This window comes from Malania oleifera, chromosome 6, assembly GCF_029873635.1.
Source record: "Malania oleifera isolate guangnan ecotype guangnan chromosome 6, ASM2987363v1, whole genome shotgun sequence".
NCBI lineage: Eukaryota > Viridiplantae > Streptophyta > Magnoliopsida > Santalales > Ximeniaceae > Malania > Malania oleifera.
Window position 1 is genome coordinate 25,584,633 of NC_080422.1, and position 25,357 is coordinate 25,609,989.

At 38.2% G+C, this 25,357-nt stretch overlaps 1 protein-coding gene across 2 annotated transcripts in view; it reads left to right on the top strand.

Moving 5' to 3' along the window:
* LOC131157264 (U11/U12 small nuclear ribonucleoprotein 65 kDa protein) overlaps positions 1-23,314 on the top strand; it is a 59,847-nt gene extending 36,533 nt beyond the window's left edge. For both annotated transcript variants that reach the window (XM_058111266.1, XM_058111267.1), the window contains exons 12-13: positions 9,935-10,000; positions 22,602-23,314. In XM_058111266.1, the coding sequence (XP_057967249.1) occupies positions 9,935-10,000; positions 22,602-22,685 (150 nt within the window). In that variant the 3' untranslated portion in view covers positions 22,686-23,314. The remainder of the gene's footprint in view (positions 1-9,934; positions 10,001-22,601) is intronic.
* Positions 23,315-25,357: the final 2,043 nt, after the last annotated feature.

Below are 25,357 nucleotides of genomic sequence, written 5' to 3' on the forward strand. Positions count from 1 at the left end.
AACCTTTGGGAAGAGCGTATCCTCCGTTGGAGCCTTAACTACCTTCTTAGGAAATTCCGATTGGTTCGCAATGATTGAAGTCTTCAAAAGTCCAGCATTTTCCATATGAAACGTAGCCTCCTTATACAATTACGGCTGATTAGTGGTGACTGCTAACTTCAAAAGCTCAGCCTTGTTCATTTGAACCTGACCACCACACCTACAGCATCCCTCTTCCTTTTTGGCCATCGTATCTCGATCTCCAGAGAGAGCTTGACAATTGCGATGCTTGCCTCCACCTTTATTGCCTTCCAGCACGACCTGTCTCCACAATTTTGAAACGTGGATGACCATCTGCAACTACACCACCCAAATCTTTCCGTAACTCCTTCTCTAGGTCATAAAAAACACTTGCAAAGCTTCGCCATCTGTCACCTTTTGAGCCACTAGGAATGAAGACAGATAAACTCCTACGTTTTTCAAGCAACCCTAACTCTAGGAACTTTCCCTCCTTCATCCACCTGGTCGACAACTAATAGTTTGTGATACCCTTGTGAAAGCTCTGAGAATCTCTCTCCATCTGACCAAAAACCAACAAACCATCAATGAACCACGATATAGCCCCTTCTAATAACCTTACTCATCTGTTACGAACAACATTATTCTCGACCACAAGCAAAGATGAACTCCCCTCGCCCTCATCCAAATGCAGATTGTAGGAGTTTCCTTCGATCTGAATCGCTTGGCTTATCATATCCTACGCTAGTTTTCATTGCAACGTAAGCATGAGAGGGGGAGAAGATCTATTTCGCAAGACGGAGAGAGAGAGGTGGATAGGGCCATCATTTTTTTGTAATATTTTTTATGTAAGTATTAAAGTGCTCTACCTCCATTCACCAAGTGTTTTCCTAGTTTTTATAATTTTGTTAAATGAATTAGTAACATATTATTTTGTTATCATTTGGTGTCATGTGCTGAACACTTATTGTGAAGGGTCGTGTGGTACTAGTTATAGGCTATAGCCCTCTTGCTTAACTAGTTAGCCGAAAGTATCCACTGTTTCACCACATGAACAAATTCTCAACCATCGAATATAGAGTTAAGCGGAAGTAGTAAACAAGCACGAAAGTAACGTGTGTTTATTGAGGGAGGTAAATCGGCTAAACATGTTTGTAATAGTTAGTGAGTTTTATAATGATTGATGAACGCCCACTCTCCCCTAAAGAGCTGTCTACACTATTTTAGTTCTACACTAGGAAGTATCAAAGTGATTGAAGAGTCACACTCCCATTTTGCACTAATGTGTGTTTATCGAGGGAGGTAAATAGGCTAAACATGTTTATAATAGTTACTGAGTTTTTTAATGATTAATGCACACTCACCCTCCCCTAAAGAGCTGTCTACACTATTTTAGCTCTACACTAGGAAGTATCAAACTGACTAAAGAGTCACACCCCCATTTTGCACTAAGGCATTATCCTACTCAAAGAACAAAACCTACACTACTATTTACATGGTAGTTACTCATCCCATGTGCACAAGACAAGCGGTTACAAACTTATAGGCAAGCATCATGCCTTGAACTAGTTTGGCTCGTGACATTTGGGCATTACCAAACTTTGGGATGTCAATAGGTCCTATAGCTTTTCCATTTTTTTTAATAGAAAAAGAAACTTCATTGAAAAGCATAGGGAGATACAAAAAAAGGAGAACAAGTAGTCCTCTGAATGACAAAAGAACACAAAAAAATACATCATCTTAATAAAGCATTCCAGTCTTTGACGACATCTTGAAAGTAGCAAACCTTAAAACTGCCTGCAATATAAGCCCAAGGAGAATCAAATCTTGCTCCTAAGAAATCGAGTTGATAATCTCTTTCTTGTAAAATTCTAGCATTTCTTTCTAGAGAGATTCTCGAAAACACAGCGTCAAAAGCACTCCTCCACAGCGTTTTAGCATCCTTATCTTTCCCAAAATCAGTGAAAGAAACAGTCAACATATCTTTCATATAGTTTGGACTGACCCATAATTCTCCAAACACCCCAAAAAGAGAGTTCCATTCCAAGCAAAAGAACAATGAGTAAACAAATGAGAAGAATCTTCTAAACTAATTCCACACATAGAACACGCATATCCGGGGACACAACTTTAGAAGGTCTCTCTGCAGCCAATTGTTTGAGTTAATTCTATTAAAGACAGCCAACCTAACAAAAGCCTTTATTTTAGAAGGGACTTCAGATTCCCAAATGCCCAAGAGGAAAGATTGCATTAATCTTAGTAAGATGAGAACAGAAAGGTTTACAAGAATAATCCCCTGAAGAATCCAAAGACCAAACTCTACCATCACTCCAGATATGGCTACCCTCTAGTAAAAATGAGTAAAAAAGACAGCTCCTTCACCTCTCCATCATTCAACCCCCTTCTAAGGTGAATTCCAGGGTCTGTTCGGTTTGTTAAAAACAATTTGCATTTTCCATTTTAAGTTTTCTAAAAAAAATTACAGAAAAATGACAGCTTATGTTTTGGCTATTCAACATTTGTATAAAAACTCTCGAAAAAAAAAAAAAAAAAAAGTTTTGGTATTGACCATTCGTGGAAAATCATTTTATTTATCATTTCCAATTTTTCAAATAATTACAAAGATGCCATCTTGTTTTCCAAATTTCTATATTTGTGTAAGAAAGCTGGAAAACAACATTTTATTGTTTTCTAGATTTCCAATTTTGTGTATAAATTTGGAAGATTAAAAAACAAAGTGACATTTTTGTTTGTAGTTGGAGATCTAGAAATGAGAAATGAGAAATGAGAAATGAGAAATGAGAAATGAGAAATGAAAACTATTTTCCACAACTAAAGAGACCCTTTATCTTCTACCTTTTTTAATGCAAATATTGGAAAAATTGGAAAACAAGGTGGCATTTTTTCAGTTTTTCTAGAAAACTAGTAATGGAGGGAAAAAACACCAGTTTTCCTCAAGCTATGGCTTTTCCATTTTCATCTTCTTTAATGCAGACTTAACTTCATTGACCCTATGTTGCTGCCAACACAGAGGCTTTTATTTCTATTTCCTTTTTAAAATTTATAGCATTTTTATCAGGCATTTTTATTAGGCTTAAATCTTCAAGATTCTCGGTTATTATCATTGACGAAATTGATATTTTGGCTTTTCCTTATCTTCCAAGTATTGTAAGCCTATAAAATACCCCCGTGTTTGTTTTTTAAGAGATTGGAATGGTTTTAAATGTCATGGACTAATTTTGGTTAATTAATTAATAATTCAAACCTAGTCTCTGGTCTCTCTCTCTCTCTCTCTCTCTCTCCTTCTTCTTTTTGGATGTCTTGCATCACCAGGTCAACTAGTCTGAGTTGGGTTGACCCAAGTATGTGTGATGTAGGACGGGAAAGGGTGGTCTGAATTTAGTTATCCAAACATAAACACAATAAATCATGCTATAGTTCACATGTTTAAGGATTTTGAAAAGGTGTATGATGCTGTTCAGAGATAAGTCTCAAGAGTTCTTTCACAAAGTAATCGAGTTAAATGCGGAAAACATGCTATTTCAATATTTCAAGAATAAAGTTCTATTGTTAGCAAACAATATTCCCACAATTGATTTTAAACTAGAAAGTATCATCAATATTGCAATGATTCAAAGGGCTTATCAAATATGGAATTTCAGATTTCCAGCAAAGGCTTCAATATAAGCAAGAGTTTGCAATATATAGTAAGGATTCCAACACAAGTACTAAAATTACCAAGATAATTGTTTGGATGACTTGACGTTGTTCAACACAAGTCTTAGACCATGCCAGAAAATTCCTTGGAACAAGCTTTAAAACACCGAGACAAACGCAGCAATGTAATGAAGGGGAAATGGAACTACTGTAAGTATGTAATGATCCAAATGAATGCTGAATTTACCAATCAAAATGGTGGTTGATTTGACGATATTCTACACAAGATAGAACTCTCTTGAAGTCCTTCGTGAAAACTTTAAAATTTAATATGTATGCTGCAATGGAATGGTGGATTGTTGGCCTTGGGTGTAACTTGGTGGTGGCCGTGTGGGTGATGGAGGGAAGTCGTGAAAGTGGGATAGGGATGGAGTCACTGGATAGAATAGTGGTCTCTCACCACCCGATCTCCGAGGAGAACGACGTAGCCTCTCACTACACAATCACAAGGATTGGACAAAGCTTAACAAGCTTCACAAAGGAAAACCTTTTTAATTCAATAACAATACTTTTCTCTCTCTACATAGTTCTTACAATAAAGGGGTGTAAATATAGCTAGCATGGGGGGACAAAACATTAATAAGCTTAGCTAGCATGGGGGGACAAAGACATTAAACAACTAACAATTTCAACACAAACATGGGAGACACAAATAATAAAGACACCAACTTACTAGACACATTAATTACTCTTACAAGTTACTAACAAAATAAATGCTCCAACTTTCTAGACACAATAAATACTAAGCACAACTTACTAACACTCCAACTCACTAGACATACTAACACAATTTCTTAACATACACATGTGTCACGAGCTAAGCTTGTTCAGGGCATTATGCCTGTCTGTGACCGCTTATCTCGTGTGCTTGGGATGGGTTTCCATCATGTAAATACTAGCGTAGGGTTATTTTCTGCTAGTAGAGTCTTTGTAAGCCAAATAAGGCAGTATGACTCCTTGGTCACTTTGATGTTTCCTAGTGCCAGGATGATAATTACATAAAAACCTCTTTAGGGGAGGGTGAGTATTCATCAGTCATTGTAAAACTCACTAGCAATTGTCAACGTGTTTAGCCTACTTGCCTCCCTCGCTAAGTACACCATGTCAACGGAGGATTTGTTAATGAATTACGTTTGCTTCAATGTTTACTGCTTGCTTGCCACGACTTTCATGAATTGATTACTATTTCCGCTGCTATCTGAATGAATGTTAATGAAAGTGCTTCGTGGATGAATGTTGGTAAACGATAGGCTAGCTAGTTAAACAAGAGTGCTTTAGCTAGCGCCGCACGACCCTTCACAAGGGTGTGAAAATAGTCAGACCGTGACATTTTGGTATCAGAGTCAAGTCGATGACACTTGGTGAGAGCCCAAGGTTGAGTTGCAATGTGAATTCGATTGCCTTCATTGTTGGATTTGGGAAGCTTTGGTAAGTGACCATGGCACCAAACAACACTGAAAGAATTAGTGCACTGGAAGCACAGGTTGAAGAGACAACCAACAATATGGCCAACGAGATGGCCCAACTGAGGGGACTTGTTGATGAAGTGATGGGATCACAGCAGCATCAAGCAAGTTTGACCAGTGAAATGTCAGAGGACTTTCACCACATTGTGGAAACTTTGCAAGCCCGGATGGTAGATCTGGATGCAAAGATGAATGTGATGGTTCTTGCTATGGGGAACTCCAACACTCCGGGAGTTAGCAAGACCAAGGTGCCAGAACCCAGGACGTATGGGGGTGCCCGAGATGCCAAGGAGTTAGAAAACTTCTTGTTTGATGTGGAGTAGTACTTTCGTGTTGTGAGGATGACCTCAGAACAGGCAAAGGTGGATACTGCGACCATGTACTTGGTTGGTGATGCCAAACTGTGGTGGCGTACCAAGTACAGAGAAATTGAAAATGGAAGCTGTGTAATTGATAGTTGGGCAGACTTGAAGAGAGAGCTCAAGGCCCAATTCTTTCCTGAGAATGTTAGAGTATAATGCAAGGAGAAAACTGAGAGATCTCAAGCATACGGGGTCGATTTGCGAATATGTGAAACAATTTTTTGCTTTAATGTTGGATATTCGGGATATGTCGGAGAAGGACAAGTTGTTCTATTTTCTAGAGGGGATGAAACCGTGGGTAAGAATTGAACTTTATAGACAAAGGGTTCAAGACTTGTCAATTGCACAAGCGGCTGCAGAACGCTTAGCTGACTACGCTGGTGACGATACCGTTTCGTCCAAACGGTTTGGCGGAGAGGGAAACGGTGGAAAGTCTTTCAAGAATGGCAAACACAAGAGTGGGGGAGCCGACTCTAAATCATCAACCTCAAAGGAAGCTTCGTCGTCTCAAGGGTTCAACACACCCAATGGAAAGGGGAAGAGTAAAATTTCATGCTACTTGTGTAGTGGACCTCATAGAGTTTTTGAGTGCCCTCACAAAGCATCACTTAATGCCTTACAGGCTTCCATTGTAGAGCAGGCAGTGGAAGACGATGAGGAAGAGGATGGTGCCCCGAGGGTGGGTTCAGTGCGGCTGGTGAACGCATTGGAAAAGTAGGCAAAAACACCGAAAGTTACACGGGCAAAAGGGTTAATGTTTGTGGACTTGAGGATAAATGGGAAGAGTACTCGCGCTATGGTGGATACGGGGGCTACTCATAATTTTGTTTCGCAGTTGGAAGCATGGAGACTCAACTTATCCTTAGAGAAGGATATAGGACGCATGAAAGCAGTTAACTCTATAGCCCAGCGTACTCTAGGAGTAGCCAAGCAAGTGGCCATAAAGCTTGGACAGTGGGAAGGTCATGCAAATTTCACAGCGGTGTCATTGGATGACTTTCCAGTCATTCTAGGAATGGAGTTCCTAAGGGGGACGAGGGCAGTGCTGATGCCTTCGGCTGGTTCCCTGTGTCTGATGGGAGATCACTCGTGCATGGTGCAAGTCGTTGCAACGAAAGGAGACGACGGGAAGTCCATTTCAGCCATACAAATCAATGAGGGGTTGGGTCAGGGTGAGCAGACACGTCTAGCCACAGTGGTGGTAGACAAAGAAGTAGGCCAAGAGCTGGAGCCTACGACCATCCAAACGGTGTTGGATGAGTACAAGGAGGTGTTGCCGGATAAGCTGCCTCACAATTTGCCTTCACGACGGACTGTAGAGTATAAGATCGAGTTGTTATCAGGAGTGAAACCACCTGCTAAATGGCTATGTTGGATTGCGCCTCAATAGATAGTAGAGTTAGGGAAACAACTTGATGAATAGGAAGCACTTTGTGTTCGCCCTTCCAAAACACCGTTGGGAGCATCGGTGTTGTTTCAGAGGAAACATGAAGAGCATCTACGGAAGGTGTTCGACAGGCTGAGGGGAAATAGTCTGGATGTGAAGAAGGAGAATTTCTCTTTTGCTCGGCGGAACAACAAATTCCTTGGTCAAGTGGTTGAACAAGGTTGTATCCGGAGGGGTATGGAGAAGGTAAGGATGATTTAAAGAACGGAAGATCCCCATGACAATGAAGGAGTTGCGTTCCTTTCTTGGCCTTACTAAATACTGCAGGAAGTTCGTTGAGGGGTATTCGCGGAGAATGACTCCAATGACAGAACTATTGGGAAGGTATTATTGGCCGCACACGCGGGATGATGTGGTTGATTATACCAAAACTTGTCTCACTTGCCAACAAGACAAGCGGGAGCGAAAGAAGTATGATACTTTCATGGCCGCACCAAAGTACTGTTCGGCAGAGGAGATGACACTATTGTTCCTTGTGACTATTGTGAAACATTGGGGTGTTCCCCAAGTTATTATTTGTGACCAAGACTTAATGTTCATTGACAACTTCTTGGCAGAATTTTTCAGGATATTCAGGTCACATATTGACATCTCTTCGAGTTCTCACCGACAGACAGACGGAAAGATGAAGAGATTCAGAGAGCTGCTAGATGAGTACTTGTGCCATTTTGTCAACGACAACCAGAAGAATGACGTGCAACTACTTGATGTGGCTCCATTCTGTGGCAATGCCCAAAGGCGCTCAACAACCAATAAGAGCCATTTTGAGCTTGTTACAGGCCAGCTGCCGTTGTTACCTCACACAGTGGGAGAGCCATACAGACGAAAGAGTCCCAGGGGTACATCTTCACCAGTGAAGGGAGACAGAATGCAGAGTTTGCCCAAGCCTATCTGGAGAAAGCTTCTGAGCAGATGAAGAAGTGGGCAGATAAGGGGAGATGACCACAGTTTCATGTCAGCTGCCTTAAGCCGTTCAACGCCAACACCAATGACTTGAGCAGAAGTCAGTTCAACAGAAACAGAGTTGAAGATAGTGCAACCTGACAGACATGACGTTGAAGAGATCCTTGTAGACAAAAAGTTCATATCCTCAAGGAAGAAGCGGCAGAAGTTCATAGTGAAGTGGAAATGCCTTGATGACAAAGAAATCAACCGGATTTTTGCGGGAGATATTCAACCGTTCGTGGACAAATTTGAAGTGTACCTACTGCCAAAAGTCTACAAGGACGTTGACCGCATAAGTGGGGGAGAATGTCACGAGCTAAGCTTGTTCAGGGCATTATGCCTGCCTGTGACCGCTTATCTCGTGTTCTTGTGATGGGCTTCCATCATGTAAATACTAGTGTAGGGTTATTTTCTGTTAGTAGAGTCTTTGTAAGCCAAATAAGGCAGTATGACTCCTCGGTCACTTTGATGTTTCCTAGTGCTAGGATGATAATTACATAAAAACCTCTTTAGGGGAGGGTGAGTGTTCATCAATCATTGTAAAACTCACTAGCAATTGTCAACGTGCTTAGCCTACTTGCCTCCCTCGCTAAGTACACCATGTCAACGGAGGATTTGTTAATGAATTACGTTTGCTTCAATGTGTACTGCTTGCTTGCCACAGCTTTCATGAATTGATTACTATTTCCGTTGCTATCTGAATGAATGTTAATGAAAGTGTTTCGTGGATGAATGTTGGTAAACGATAGGCTGGCTAGTTAAACAAGAGTGTTTTAGCTAGCGCTGCACGGCCCTTCACAAGGGTGTGAAAATAGTCGGACCGTGACACAAACATGGGGGGACAAAGACATTAAACAACAAACAATTTCCACACAAACATGGGAGACACAAATAATAAAGACACCAACTTACTAGACACATTAATTACTCTTACAAGTTACTAACAAAATAAATGCTCCAACTTTCTAGACGCAATAAATACTAAGCACAACTTACTAACACTCCAACTCACTAGACATACTCACACAATTTCTTAGCATATACATGCAAGACATGCAAGCAAGTTGTCTTGCATGTTTGCAAATTAAATACAAACAAAAGTCAAAGGGAGGCCCAATTCGTGTGGGCCCAATGGAGCCGTGTGGGGCCCACAAGGGTCTTGAGCTCGGACTTGCTTCGGCATCTCTACTCGGGTCTTTCTCACACTGAAAAGTCTTCAAAACAAGTTTTCAAATAATCCATTCAAAATCTACAAACAATTATGAACCGATGTAGACATCAGGAGGTCGTCCACGTGTCATCATGTCGGCAAAGGAAATGTGGACATCGGGTGGCTGTCCACGTGTCACAACATCTGAAAATGACATAGGTAGGGCATGCTGATCCCCATCAATGGGCTGATCCCAAGTTGACAAATTGCTGGTTTTCTTTTGTCACTTAATCCCATGAAATGGCCTGGACTGTTCTTAAGTTTCCAAACAAAGCTTGCAACCAAGGTTTAAATGCCAATTTTGTCTAGAATTTTGAAGCTTCAAAACTGAAATTTCAATATTGATGTTGATTTTGGGTTGAGAATTATGGAAATTAGTACTAAAGCATGGAAATTTCTCATGAAAATGTGGAAACTATTAGTATATTAATAAATGTAATAATGCATCATTTAGAAATATTATATTGTAAATAACCCATGAATGACCATCTGGCTGTGTAAATGGCAGTAACTATAAAGGGTCAAACATACTGAAGATCCTCAATATAAAAGAGATTAATAAATCAAACCTAATTCCACATTCAAATACAACTCATTTAGCCAAAAAAAAGAAAATCATATATAACCTTTTGGCTGGTTCATTTTATTAAATCAAGTTCTCAATGTGATATAATATCGTAATAGATGGCAGTGTTAATTTCTTAGCTTGTCCGACATTTGCAATCAAACCAAAGTACTGTAGTTGTCTGCATATGAACATTAAAGTAAGTTCAAACATTTTGGATTTCAGGAGGGAAGAATGAGGGGCCAAGCCTTTGTGACATTTCCCTCGGTTGAACTTGCCAATCATGCTTTGGTATGTCTTTAACTGTCTTCAATTTAATTTGCTCATTTCCAAATTTGATAATATGTTGACTTTTGTATATTTGTTGCAGTTGTCATTCTGCCCCTTCTTTTGTTCTTTTTTCTGCTATGCTGTCTTGAGAACACAATAGATTTGTGATGTGTCATTTAGTGTCTTTAAATAGAAGCCACATCGAACCATTATACTTCTAGAATGTTCTAGATTTGTTAAAAATGGCTATTATATCCTCTTACAGTCGATTCACTGTGGGTAAATTTGGGTTTCTTACTAATGAACTGACAACAATTTACTTATTTATTGCTATCCTCACGAAAACATGCAAAAAATTCTCCCATTCCTTTTGTCGCTCAACAAAAGTGGCTTTGGTGATGCCGTGAAGGCGCATGTTTGGTTAACAATGAATATGACAATTCTTGCTGGTGAAATGGAGGCGGCAAGTCTTTCTGGTGAAACTTGTGACAAAGCTTTTCATCAGTGCAGTTGTTTTTCTTATTAGGGTGATTATGAATGCCATTTGTTTGAACTTTTCTTTAGCTGGTAGGCAAATTTTCAAGATTGTGTAGGATAATGATTTCTTTGTTTGTAATTTCGAAGTTTGCAAGGGGAAACTTGTCTCACATAAAGTTGTTGAAGAAAGAATTTTCGTGGGTTTGGGAAAATCTGAAATCTTTCTGGTCTGCAGAATATGAGCATCCATGAGTTAAAACTTATCGGATTTCTGAAGTAATTTTAATGTGGAAGCTCCTGTCAAACATTTTGAGCCGTTCATCTCTATTGAATAGATTATAGATGCTGGTATGAGTTGTATAGTGAGGATTCAAGATGGCATCAGCCTGGTGTTCAATTTTCAAAATGTTGGAAGAATTGAATTCTGATAAGGTTCAGTGTTTACAAGGGGTCAACTCCAGAGAGCGTCAACTGTTGGGTGCTGTGCGTCTGTAAGGACTGCGTCTCCCGTAATATTGTTGAAGAGGATTCATCGGGAAAGCTAGGAAATAGAAAATCAGTGTTCAATCCTAAGCCAAACTTTGATGGAAATTGTGAAATCTGATATTTTCCATCCCTGGAAATAGAGGTTTTCCAACTATCCTGGTTGGAGCAAACAGGCTGGTAGGACTATTTGATTTGGTAAAGGTTGATTTGAAGGGAGTAATTTTAGGCCCAAAAGTAGGAATGAGTTTTCTTCTACATTTAATAGAATGGATCTTGGGATTGAACACTGGCATCATCGCGTGGGATTCAAGGCAATTTAAATCATCTTGGGACAAAAGGGGTTGGGCTGGAAATTAATGTGACAAATTCTTTTGGGCTGAATAATTTATTAGTTCAGCCTGCTTTTTCTTGTTAATAATGACGGGCTTTCAACGAATAGATTTGGGTAAGGAAATCTTCATCCAACTCTCAGGCTTCCAGACACACAAAAGCCAATCCCTTTGAAAATGTGGAAGAGAGAGGGAAAGGGGAAATCTAAAGGGAATGAGAGGGTTCGGGAACCAGAGTCTCTGTCAGTTCCTGAATATTGTATTGAAGAAGCCTGTTTTACTGATTGCAATGTGGGGCATCAATTCCTTGGACCCAGACTTCAGTTTGCTGACACAATCAACTCCTGGGATAGGTACTCCTATTGTGGTGCTTATGAAAGGTAGTATCTCTGCATCTTCTCTTCTGCATCCCTACCTCTTCCCCTATCATTCTTCCTTTTTTGTACCATTTCGAATCTGCTTGTAAACTCCTTTGCACTTGGTCTCTGTTTCTACTTCTCTTTTTTTATCCTCCTACCTATTATTCCCCAAGCTCTGTAACCTAGTGCATGGTTGATTATGGTTACTGGTTATTTGGTGTCAGTTATTTAGTATCACAGCAAGCATGAGTTAGTAATGGTATGATGGTCACTGTGATGCTGTGATTAGATTTTCCACTTCACTAAACTTTCTTAACATGGTATCAGAGCATGGTCCTGAGACCTAAAGCCTAAGTGCTGCAGCCACCACCAAACCGAGCCTTAAACATCACAACTCTATACATGTCTACCACCGTAAGAGGATTGTCCACACCATCATAGGTCTGAAACAACTCCAACAGTCACCAGAAAACACAGAGGTTGCCTGAAAAAATTGAGAAGATACTGCCAGGACAGAACCATAAAAACCCTGGACGTGCCATCACATGTTGCTTGAAGGCTGGGAGCTCTGACTCCATGTGCTAGTGTGCGAGCCAGGAGGCTTCATTAAACCTTGCTTTTTATCCTATTTTTTACCACATGTTTTGAATCCCTCTATAAACCATGATATCAAGTTTTGGGTCTTGGATTTTAGTCCAAAAAATTTCCAACCTTTTTAGTTCTTCACTTACGACACTCCATTAATGGCATCATAGGCAGTCACTGGTAGCTGAGTTCATTGGGGCTGTGATGGTGCTGTGTCAGTGTGCTTGTGATTTGTTGTGGTTTTTTATCTGATTTGTTTGTTCATTCTGTTTCTTGTTGGTCTTGTTTGTGGGTGTTGGAATTGAATCCCTTTTTTTTGATAGAAAAAGAAATTCATTAGATAGATAAAGAATATAAAATCAGGAGAGAAGATATCTTTAACAAAATCTGAGAAACCTCGGAGAAAAAATACTGTGAAGGGCAGCTAAAGAAAATCGGCACACCCTAAGAAGTGAATGCCAATCGTGCTGAACATCTGAAAAACACATCCACTTGAAGTTTCCATTGTCCACACACCATAAAAAGCCATAAATGAACCTTTACCTGCACCAGGAAATATGATAACTTCTTCCCTGAAAATATATGCAAGTTACTTTCCGTTCACAAACCCAAAACAATGCAAATAAAGCATAGTCCATAACGCAATTCCTTCCTTCTTCCGATCAAACCCAACAAAAGATGTTGCCAAAAACAACTCCACTATCCTTGGACAAACCCAACTTTCTCCAAAATAATTGAATAGCTTGCTCCAAACCTTCCATGCAAAATTGCAATGCAAGAAAATATTTGGGATAGATTCTGAACAATGAAAACAAAGCATGCATATATTTGGAGAGAGAGCCTTTAAAGGTTTCCTAGTCTGCAGCAAGTCATTAGTATTTATCCTATTAAGCACAACTAACCAAAGAAACATTTTGATTTTAGGGGAAATTTTGACCTTCAAAATAACTTTATGGAGTGGAAAGGAGAAATTGGTGCCAACCATAAATTCACAGAAAGATTTATACGAATAAACCCCGAAGGATCCAACAACCAGGATCAGCTATTATCTTCCGAAGAAACCCTACTATTATTCGACAAGACAAACAAAGAAGATAACTCAACTGTTTCCTCATCATTCAAGGATCTCCCAAAGTGAAAATCCAAAGAAAGTAAAGGACTGCTTGGATCTACACTCAAAGAAGAAATGGGATCATTCTGCTTTGAGCTCAAGCGAAATAGGCGAGGAAAAGAGGTGGATAAGACAACTTTCCCCAACCAAATGTCTATCCAAAAACAGATATTACAGCCCTTACCCAAAACTGGGAAATAACTTTCCACGGACTTTTTGAAGAACATCTAGAACCCAAATTACACACCCACTCCGATCAAGTGCAAGTATGCTTTTGATAACTTTTTTATGCCACAAGGAAGAATCCTCTAGCAGGAACTGCCAAAGCCATTCACCTTCCCTCTTGGTCCTACAATCCACCTCCCATCTCACCAAATGATCCCTAAAGCCCCCTACCCCTTACTAGAGAAAATCTCTCATAATTCTCTCAATCTTACTGGCAACTCGTGTTGGAATTTTAAAAATAGAAGGAGAATACAACAGAATGCTAGAAAGAAAAGCCTGAATTAGGGTAATCCTACCTCCCAAAGAAAAAAAAGCTCCCTTCCACCCATCTGGACACTCTCATCACTGGATCCCAAAAATTAACTGATCTAGGATTACCCCCTCCCCCTCCACCCCCCCCCCCCCCCCCCCCCCCCAAGAAAAAGGAAACCCTAGATAGGAAGCGGCCATTCTAACTCACTGCACCCTACTTCCGAAGCTAATTCCCTAATACTCTCTATAAGCACGTTCATAGCCGCGATACCACTCTTCCCCATATTAAATATTTAGCTTCGACACCCTTTCAAAATTTGGACAAGCCCCAATATATTTAAAAAGGAAGGCCTATAATCCTCTAGGAAAAAGATAGTATCATCCGCAAACTGAAGGTGTGACACCATGATCTCCTTCCTTCCCACTCCTAGACCTTTCACTAATCCTCTATTCATTGCCTTATTAACCATCCTACTCAATATATCAGCTAGACCTGGAAAAATAGATAAAAATCCGTTAATCCGAATCAAATTTGACCTGCTTTAATCGACTATAATCGAACCGTTTTGTTAAATGAGTCGAATATAGTTTTCCATTTTATATCCGCCCCCTTAACGGGTCAGGTTGGGTTTATCCGACGGATATCCGCCAACTCGCTTAAAAGCCCATTAATGATTAACCCATAAAGCCCAACACCCCCCAACCCACTTACCCACGACCAATTCTCAGCACAGGCCACAGACAGCACACAACACTCACGTGACTACGTCTCACTCATCTGAATCTTTTTATTCTTCTCTCATTCTCTATGTTCTCATTTCCCAGTTCCTATTCACTTTCGTTTAGGGTTTCATACTTTCATTTTTCGTCGCCGTCATCAATTGCCGCCCATCGCTTGCTCGCGGAGCCTTGTGAGTATGTGACAAGCCTCACCTCGTGGTGTTGCCGTACCTTCGCCAATTCGCTGTTTGCCCATCGCTCTCTCACTCGAGTCACTTGCCGTTACAGTATACACTCTTACTCTGTGTACACACTACACTGCACAGACAACACTCTATAATTTGAAATCTGAATCTTCTCTCATTCTCTGCACTCTCACTTCTGATTCACTTTCGTTTAGGGTTTCACTTTCGTCGTCGTCGCCGACTACCGCCCATCACTTGCTCGCTGCTTTAGCTTCACGAACCACGAAACCAGGTTCAACTCTCTTTTGGGGAAATTTGTCTTTTGAGTTCTGACTTTTGAGTCGTTTGTTGGTTTCTGATTTTTTTATTTTTATTTTTCTGATTTTTAATTTTTATTTTTGGTTTCGTTTTTGTAATTTTTGACAATAATACCAATTAGCCCATAAATTTTTTTTCTTAAAGTTGTATTTGAGGTAGTTGATTTCGAGCTTTGTACTTAGATGGTATTCAATATAATTTCACACTAAAAATACAAATTTGACATCCAAACTTTATGGTTCCAAACATGTGTTTAGAGTTACGTTATTGTAAACAAATAGTAAAATTATGTTTTGAAATTGGAAAATATATGGACAAAAAAAAGGAAAAGTCAAAAGATTTTACTTTTTTTATGTTTGGTTGTGATATTGTGTAGAAGAGGAATTAGCTATATAGTTTGGTTCTATTTTGAACTAGGGAAAAAATTTAAAAATGAAAGAAAATATGAAAGATTCTACTTTTTCGTATTTAATCACGGAGAAATTTGAGGAATATACAATAAAATTTTGAACAAATTTCTCATTTTATATTTTGTCTTAGTTTCTAATCTTATTTGAGTAATCTTTATTCTTAATAGTATTAATATAGAGAGAAAATATAATGAAAAAAATTATTTTCTTATTATTTTATTTTCTTTTCATGGAATCCATATGCTTTTTCAATTATTATTGTTTAATATATTGAACATCACAATATTTTCTATTGGTACAACTCTTTTAAGTCACTCATAACTCTCCTTTCTTCCATTAAAATTGAGCCTTGAGTTTCTATTTTGAGTTGGATTGGGACTAATTTATTATGTTTTAATGCTTACAGTTTTACTTACATGAATAAGGAGTTGTTAATTAGTATAAACGATTGAATGATTGATATAGTTACTAGAAAAGTTAATACACAAACAAATCGCAAGTTGTCGTATACAATTTAAATTATTATGACACAATGTAAATTATTAATAAAATTATATTTGAGAATGGCGGATTATCTGCCCATCCGCCATGAATTATCTGACCTAAAACTGCCTAACCCGTCACTTAAATGAGTCGAATATGGATTATGATTTGTTCACTCGATAATCCACCTTATCCGCCATGGATTATCCGACCCGATCCGCTTTGCCAAGTCTAACATCAGCCACTAAAACAAACAAACACAGGGAAAGAGGATCCCCTTGTCTAATCCTCCTCATGGCCCTAAACAAGATTTAAGCTCACCATTCACTATCACCAAAAAATTCACATTAGACATGCAAACTTTCTTCCATCTATTCCATCTCTCTCCAAAACTATTCCTCATAAAAATATTTTCCAAAAAGTTCCAACTCCAACTTTTTCAAAATCCAACTTAAAAATGAATCACTTCTTCTTCCTCTTAATATCCTCAATTTCATTTGCAATCAAGATGGTATCCACAATCGGTTCCCCCCCCCCCCCCCCCCAACCCAATAGAGGCACTTTGGGCCTTAGAAATAGTCTTGTCAAGCACCACACTTAACCTATTAGCTAGTACTACAGAGATTATTTTATAAACACTAGATACTAGACTAATAGGTCTATAATCAGAAATCTTAATAGACCTACTTTTATTCAGCACCAAAGTGATAAAAGTAGAATTAGTACTATTAAAGTCTCATTCCAATAGAATCCATTGAAAACCTTCATAAAGTCATTCTTTACTACCACCCAACAATATTGATAGAAAGCTAGACTAAAACCATCCGGCCCAAGAACTTTATCCCTTTCCATCCCAAAAACTGTAGCCCTCTCTTCCTCAAAAGGTATCTCTAACCCTGCTATGCTATCAATAGACAAAAGATCCCACTCCTATCCTTCCACCATTGTTCTACTCTCATCCTCCTCAGTATACGAATTATAATAAAAATTAGTGATCTCAAAGGCAATCCTGCTAGAGTCCGAGATAATAACCCCCCCAATCCACCTCCATCTCCCTCATCAAGTTCTGAGTTTCCCACTAGCAATCATATGAAAAAATCTACAATACAGTCACCATTTCTTACCTATTTAAACTTCGTCTTTTGCCTCTAGCTTCTCATTTCTTAAAGATCAGCTCTTCCAGTTCCTTTTTTTATGGAAACCCTTCTTGCCTCTTCCTCCCTTGAAAGGGTCATGCCTTCTTCCTTTCTATCTATCTTTTCCAATTCTTGTAAAATGATAGGCTTTTAAAACCTAGTATCTCCAAACATCTCCCGTTTTACACACCTAGTTTTTCTCTCAGCCTCTTCAATTTATTTACAAATCTAAACCCCTCTTAAACCCTTTTCACATCTTCACTCCAACAATCATTTACCATGGTCTGATAGGAGCCATGATCTAACTACGTATTTTTGAACCTTAAAAGAGTGAGACCCACGCACCTTCTTCCTCCCACTCGTTGGAGAACAAGTACCTATCAGTTCTACTACCACTTCCCTAGCTCCACCCACTTACCACATAAAATTAGCATTTTCCAAAGGAAATCCCTTAACCCACATTCCCTAATAACCAAACCAAACTTTTGCATAGATGCACTAACCCTTCCACCCCCCTTCTTTTCTTGAGGGAACTTTATTGCATTAAAATCACCACCCACAATCCACCTAGGCAAGCATAAGCTAGAAACTAAATAAAGCTCATCGCAAAAGGAGACCCTAAGAGTAGGCCTAGAAGGACGTACATAGAGGAAACCCACCATTGACCCCTATCTTTAATTTCTAGCAAGATAGAAAGAGAGAAAAAAACCCACTAAACTACCCACTTTGATAATTGGATTGAGTATCCACAACACAAGAATATTGGCCGCTGACCCCAGAGAGGGTACAAAACTCAATCCTTACACCACCTTAGCAAACCAAAAATAAAATCTTCTGTGCTAATCCAAGAAATCTCTTCTTAATCCCTTCCGATCATAGTTCACCAAACACATCAAATTAGCTAATTCCCTTTGACCCTTCTTCACGTTGGATTTGCCACCATCAAGCTTGATGTCGTTAGCTCCTTGATTAGACAACATAAGGCCTAAGTCATCCAACAACCTTTTGAGTTTCAGTGTCTTTCCCACGAATTTGACAAGAGCGCGTAGAATTCCATCCTTAACCTTTTTAACATCTTTGGGGACTTCATCATCAAACATATTAATACCCTCTAAACTTTCTAAAGGAGGAGTGACACATAAGATAAATCCTCGAGACAATCAATAGAAGAATCGAAGGAATATCCATAGTTTTCTTGAATATGGCTAAAAAATAGACCTTTTTCATATTCAAAATCACCAAAATAAACCTTTTAATGGAGGCTTGAAGTCAACCCTTTCATGGGAGAGTTGAAAACCCTCTGATTGTCAATCAAGGTTTTAATAGTTGATAGAGTCAACCCTTAAATGGGAGGTATAAAAATCTTTGATTATCAATCAAGGTTTTAATGGTTGATTGAGTCAACCCTTAAATGGAAGATTTGAAAATCATTAATTGCCAATAAGAGATTTTAATGGTTGATTGAGTCAACCCTTAAATGGAAGATTTGGAAATCATTGATTGTCAATAAGAGGTTTTAATGGTTGATTGAGTCAACTATTTAATAGGATTTGAAAATCATTGATTGTCAATTAGGGTTTTGATGGTTGATTGAGTCAATGTTTAAATGGGAGATTTGAAAATCTCTTGATTGTCAATCAAGGTTTTTAATGGTGGATAAAGTCTCTTTGATTGGACAATCAATTATTATGAGAGAGAGATTTGACTTTTGAAAAAAGGGAAAGTTTCTTTTTGATTTGGGATGCTTGGAAAAACCAGGAGGTTTTTGAAAATCCTTCAAAACTCATCATCGGCCATTGAAAGTAACAATTTGAATCTTTGAAAGAAAGGACATTTTGATGAGCGGAATTCCACATTTGCCCTCAGAATCTCAGTCCCATAGTGCAAGCACCGGTTTCCATTCACTCATATGGGCTTAAGGGAAAGCACGTGTCCCTGCCTAGGGTTGAGAAGGAAGAGGTCACCATATGGTGAGATCTCCCCTATCATCCCATCATTAGTTAGGTTGAGATATTCAAAGAAGCAAATAGAGACTAAGATGAATTAACCCAGAATATGAGCCAAATGAATATACTAATCATTAAACACACAAGAAGACCAACAAAAAGAAGACAAAAGGGAACAATGAGCAAGCAAATTCATGCTAAGATGGTAACTCCCTTGTTTTCCAAACATTGATACAAGGCTTAAAAGAGAACACAATAAGATTCACTATAAGATGATAAAGGAAAATCATTTAAACAAATAAAGAATGCATTCCAAGTGAGATTGGAATGCATAGGCTGGTCACATCCTATCCTAATGCTGATTCTTTTTGGGATCCTGTTTTAAGAGAGTGACTAGGAGATTGAATGGGTGGAAAGGAGCGTTCTTCACCTTAGGGGTCCGATTTCTCTTATCCATGCATGTTTATCTTCCATTTGTCATGTTATCTCTCTCTGTTTAGAATTCCTGCAAGAGTGATGCACAAGCTTGAGAAATTAATGAGCGATTTCTTGTGGTTGAGTAGGGGAGAGTCAAAGAGATCACTTGGTAGGTTGGGAGATTGTTTGTAGGTCTAAAAGGGAGGGAGGTCTAGGTCTTGGTAATTTGGTGTCCAAAAACATTTCTTTGGTGGGGAAATGGTTATGGCATTTTCCTTTGGAATCTAATCCTCGTAGGTAGGTAATTTGCAATTTACTTGGTCTACTATAGAATGGGTGGGATGCTAAAGTTGGGGTAGTATTATTCTTGCTAGTCCTTGGAAGGTCATAGCTCAGATTTATGATTGTTTCTTTCTTAAAAATCTAGTACATGGTGGGTAATGGGGAGCAAATTTGTTTCTGGGAAGACCTTTGGATTGGGGAGATGCTGTTGGCCTTTTCTTTTCCCCATCTTTATCGAGTCTCTATTCTCCATGATACCCCTATTTCTGATTTTTTTTCTTCTGCAAGGGGATAGTCTTTCTTGGAATCCCATTTCGGGAGAAAATCTCAATGATAGAGGAATTGATGAGTTTGCACTTTTAACCAAATTTCTTGATTCTTTTCATGTTCGTTTGGGGAATGATAAAAGGGTTTGGAGTTTGGATCCTTTTGGGGATATCTATTGTAAACCTTTTTCCTCTTATTTGACTCGCAACCCAATGGGTGATTTGTTGCCTAACCTAGGACAATACTGGAGACTTGTTAAAAAGTTGAATTATCTCACAATCGACCAAATATAGCTTTTGTAACAAGTGTCATGAATCAGTTTCTCGATTTTTCATGAACAAGTCATTGAAATACAGTAATTCACATTTTGAGATATCTCAATGGTGCACCATGAAGAGGTCTCTTATATCAGGATTGGGGTTTTACCCATATTCAGGGACATACAAATGCAGATTGCGCTGGGTAGCCTTCCAATTGAAGATCCACAACCGGGTACTATATTTTTGTTGGTGGTAATTTGGTTTTTTGGAAGAGTAAGAAATAAACTGTTGTGGCCAAGTCAAGTGCTGAGTCTCAGTATAGGGCTGCAGCTCATGCTACAAGTGAACTTGTTTGGTTGAAGAGCATGTTGGAAGAACTGGGTTTTCCATATTCTCAGCATATGGAGCTGATGTGTGATAATCGAGCTGTTATTCATTTTGCTTCCAACTTGGTCTTTCATGAGCAGACAAAGCACATTGAAGTTGATTGCCACTTTGTTCGGGATAAACATGTACAAAAGCTTATTATAACCAATCATGTGAAGTCTGATTTTCAGCTTGCTGATTTATTTGCTATAGCCTTGGAGGGTGCTTGTGTGAAATTCATTTTTAACAAGATAGGAGCATATATATGTTCTACGTTGAGGGGGATTGTTGATGGTTATTTGGCCATTTAGCATTATTAGTATGTATTAAGAGTTATGTTAGTAAATGTGAGTTGAGGGTTTTATGGTCATTGGATTTGTACTTGACATATATTATAAATAGAGGGAGAGACCTATCATTGATGTGAGCTCTTCAATTTTGCCCAATCTTTCAACAACTATGAAGTACTTAATTGCAAAATATCTTGGATTTAAAAGCTAGATTTTTTTAAAGATTTTTTTAAAAATATTATATTATATTTTATTTATTCATAATTACTCACATGCAATGCACACATTTGTTTACTAGTTAAATAAAAAGCATAAGGATTCATTATTTGAAATAAAACCCCATAACCCTATTTAATCATTTAAATTCACTCGATTTGCCTTAGGATACAACAATCCCTTGACCATAATCTTTGTAATCAGCATCCAAAGAGGCCCAAATTGGCTTCCTGTCCTATGCCAGTGGAACTTACGATGCTTCCCACTCCCCAATTTGTTTCTTCTCTAGTCTTTAATAATAGACACTTATGCTTGTATATTAGTTAGGCATCATTTGTTTATATGATCAATTTACCTATATTAACAAATGACTTTTCTTTGAATAAAAATGAACATATCCATCACGCTGACACACCTATACGCTTAATGTCTCCTACAGGAAGCCTCCCTCATTCATATTTTTTAATTCAGTTAAAAAGAAATTTCTTTCCTATAGTTTAAAAATTGAATTTTGAATTAAGTGGGGGATACTGTTTTTATTCAGATTTCATAATCCTATTCCTGTCTTAAAACTCTTGAAATTTTGGTTCTATTGCCTGTTTTTCTCATGGTAACATATTTCTGTACCATTCAATTCAATATCTTATACCAGTATAAGATAATTAATTATCCTGGAACTCATAACTAACTGTTTCTATGGCCTATTTTGCTCATAGTATCATATGTCTTTACAATTTAATTATCTTATACCAATATTCAAATTTAAAAGCATTTCCTCTTGATTTGTACAGAAGACAAACTCTTAGGTGTTCCAGACTTGTGCCATATTTTATCTTAAATAGCCCACATGCTCATCATACTGTCTCCAAGGCAAATGGTACCCTGTGCAGTGTCTCTGCATGCTTTTATGATCAGTGAACTGGGGAACATAGCTTTTCTGGGAGTGATAATGCTATTCTGTCTATCAATCTATGTTTTAAGGAAAACCAAAATAAAAAATATCAATGTGTATATGATGAAGCAGAGTGCTAAATGGTTTTGTTGGATCTTACATCACCTTTTCGCCTCCTTTTAGTTTGCTTTAGTTTTTCTTTTTAATAATTTTTTCAATGCCATCTCATGCAACTGTGCTAATGTTCTGGCATCTATTATCTGGCCTTTTGGTTTGGAAAGAAATATCTGGTCCGTCCCACCAATTGTTGACTGTTGGCTCCCACTTGCTGCCATTGATGGTTATAAAATGCTTTTCTTTTTTTCCCTTTCAAGTGGAAATATTCTTCTTGCACATGTATGGTACTCAAGCGAAGTGGAGATAATGTCTTCTTGGATTTCAAGGCCTTCCAAATAATATTAGCAGTTTCTATTGCACCTAAAACACTAAATTAATTATTTCTGTTTCTTAGCCACTGAATTAGATCTTTAATCCTTGCATTTTAGCATCTTTCTGATGAAGTGATGCGTAGCATACTGAAGTCTTATGTAATCGTAACTGTTGGTTGCAGAATCTAGTGAACGGATACCTGTTCAAAGGCAAGCCGATGATCATCCAGTTTGGACGGAATCCTGTAGCTGCCAAAGCAAAATAGGCAAGCTAATTTAACTGCAGAAGGAAGCTGTTTATTTATACTGCAACCATCTGAGTTCCTCATTGATTATTGGCTCATTTGTGATGGAGCTCCATTTAGCCTCCAGAAATAGGTCACATTATGTGTGAAATTGATGTGGCTTGCAAGGAAGGCACCTAGGATCCTGCTGCTTAAAAGGTTGAAAATGTGAGGACATGAGGCCCTAGGAAGCATGTGCTTCCCATCCAATAAAATTACACCACATGAGCAGTGCGAATCCAATAAGCTTCGCGCAGCAATATTTTGTAGGACTGGGGCACATTCCCCAGGATACATTAGTGTTTCCTTCCTCAGGGATCAAAATGAGGGGAAACTGCATCAACAAGAGTACTGCAGTCCTTGTGCAGGATGCTGAGTTGCCCTCATAGTTACAATCATGCCCCATTAGAATTGCAAAAGTAGTTGTATTGTTGTAAAGAAACCTTTTCTTAAATTGGATTGCTGATTTTCATCCTTATTTAATAGATACATTTGTGGAAACTATGGGGGAAAATGCCTATTGAATGTAAATAGGGCTGGAATGCTGTGTGACCTGCTGGGAGAAATATGTTGGTGCATGGTGCATGTCAAGTTTAGGGTATTGCTTTTTATTTGTTGCAAGTTACAGATAATGCACTATTACTAGAACTGGTATTTGTCTAATGTTTGGTACGGTCAAATGGAATGAGTTGAAGTGAAATGAACCGAAAAATTATACATGAAGTTATAAATCTCAATTTCATTCCATTCTATTTTTTCTTGCATACAAAACAAATCATGAATATTTTTGCAAATGAAATGAAGTGTGTTCAACATGTATAAATAGAAGTGACGAAATTGATCTTATTTTATTTTAATTTTATCTATCAATTATTGGGTTCACACTTTTTTCTTGGGTTGTGGGGAGAATTCTCAAAAAAAAAACAAAAAAAAAAGGGAGTTTCTTGCAGCACATATGTGATAGATGGGGGCAATCCATATAAGTCTACAGATTATTCCGCAATTGTTATTTTGTAAGAGTTCATAAATTATTCGATAGCATCAGACGGTTTGTCAATCATTCAAAAAATGCCTTCACTTTATGGGTTATATTGTTGTAACAATATTTGCTGGGGTGTCCCCTACGAATGCGATGCATTTGTACTATTTGGATGTAGCGAAAAGTGGGCGAGGGTGAGTTAAGTTGTCACCTCGAAGCGACGCATCATGTCAGCGCCTGGGTATGGTGTTAAATATCTGAGGGTTCCTGCATCATTTTGGACGTGAGCAGGTAAAGACGTTAGTTCGGTAAACTAAGATTAGATTAGCAACTTGAAATATAGGGACACGGGTAAAAACATGGAAATTATGGAGGAAATTGTGGATACAATGAGTAGAAGAAGAATTAATATAATTTGCATTCAAGAAATTTAGTGGGTGGAGGAGAAAGCTAGAGATATTGATAAATTCAGATTTAAACTTTGGTATACTGAAAAAGAAAAATATAAGAATAGAATAGGAATTATTATAGACAAAAGCTTAAAGGATACTGTTGTTGATGTAAATAGAGTAGGGGATAGAAATATAAAAATCAAGATGATATTAGGACAAGAGATAATAAATGCTTACGCCCCTCAAGTCGGTTTAGTAGAAAATCTTAAGAGACAATTTTGGGAAGAGATGAATAATATTATACAAGGCATACCAGGGATTGAGAAAATATTCATAGGAGGAGACCTGAATGGACATGTTGGAAGGTATAATAAAAATTATGAGAGGATACATAGATGTGACACCCCGATTTTCATACCATTTTTATTTTTATTTTTATATATCAACAATAAATATTCAAATCACACATCAGCCATGTCAGAATGCTTGATACCATTTCAACATAACCCTACTCGACCCGAAGTGGGATACCGGGTAATCAGTCAAACTTGTATAACAACCCTAATAACGGAAGTCAATATATATATATAAATCATCCAAAATACAAATAACTAGAGTACTAAACATCCACAAATATACACATATCAAACACATTCCAAAAACAAACAAAACTCTAGGGGAATCCTTCATTCCTAACTCAAAACACTCACCCTGTCTAATCAGGGTGTCAGCTCCCCTCTATCTTGGAGCTCTATCTCCAGGCCGGTCACGATTTTCTGAAATATTTAGATATTTGCGTGAGACACATCTTAATAAGACGAAATAAATTATTTACAGTGTGTAATAGTATAAGTTTCATTATATCATAACATACATATACATTTCAGTGATAATATCATATGAGAAAATACACCAATCTTTCTCATAATCATATAGATATAAAACACAAGTTTTTATAAGTTTTATTCGAATCTTTCATCTCATTCACATGTAACCCATATTTATTAGCGAAGGTCCCTGAGGATAGGGGAGATTACACGCCCATACATGTAGCTCCCCTATGCTCTGATATCGTTTATAACCCCACCCGATTAACTCGGGCACGATTACAATTGATACTTATTAGGGCACTCACCTTACTCAGAAAGCCCTCAGGTGAAAAGTTTTACATCGCCTTATTTATCTATGTTATTAAACTCACGCACTTTCTTTCCACTTTCAAATTCATTTCATCATCTAGCACACTGCCTTGAGAATATTCTTTCTATGCCATGCTTCACCCC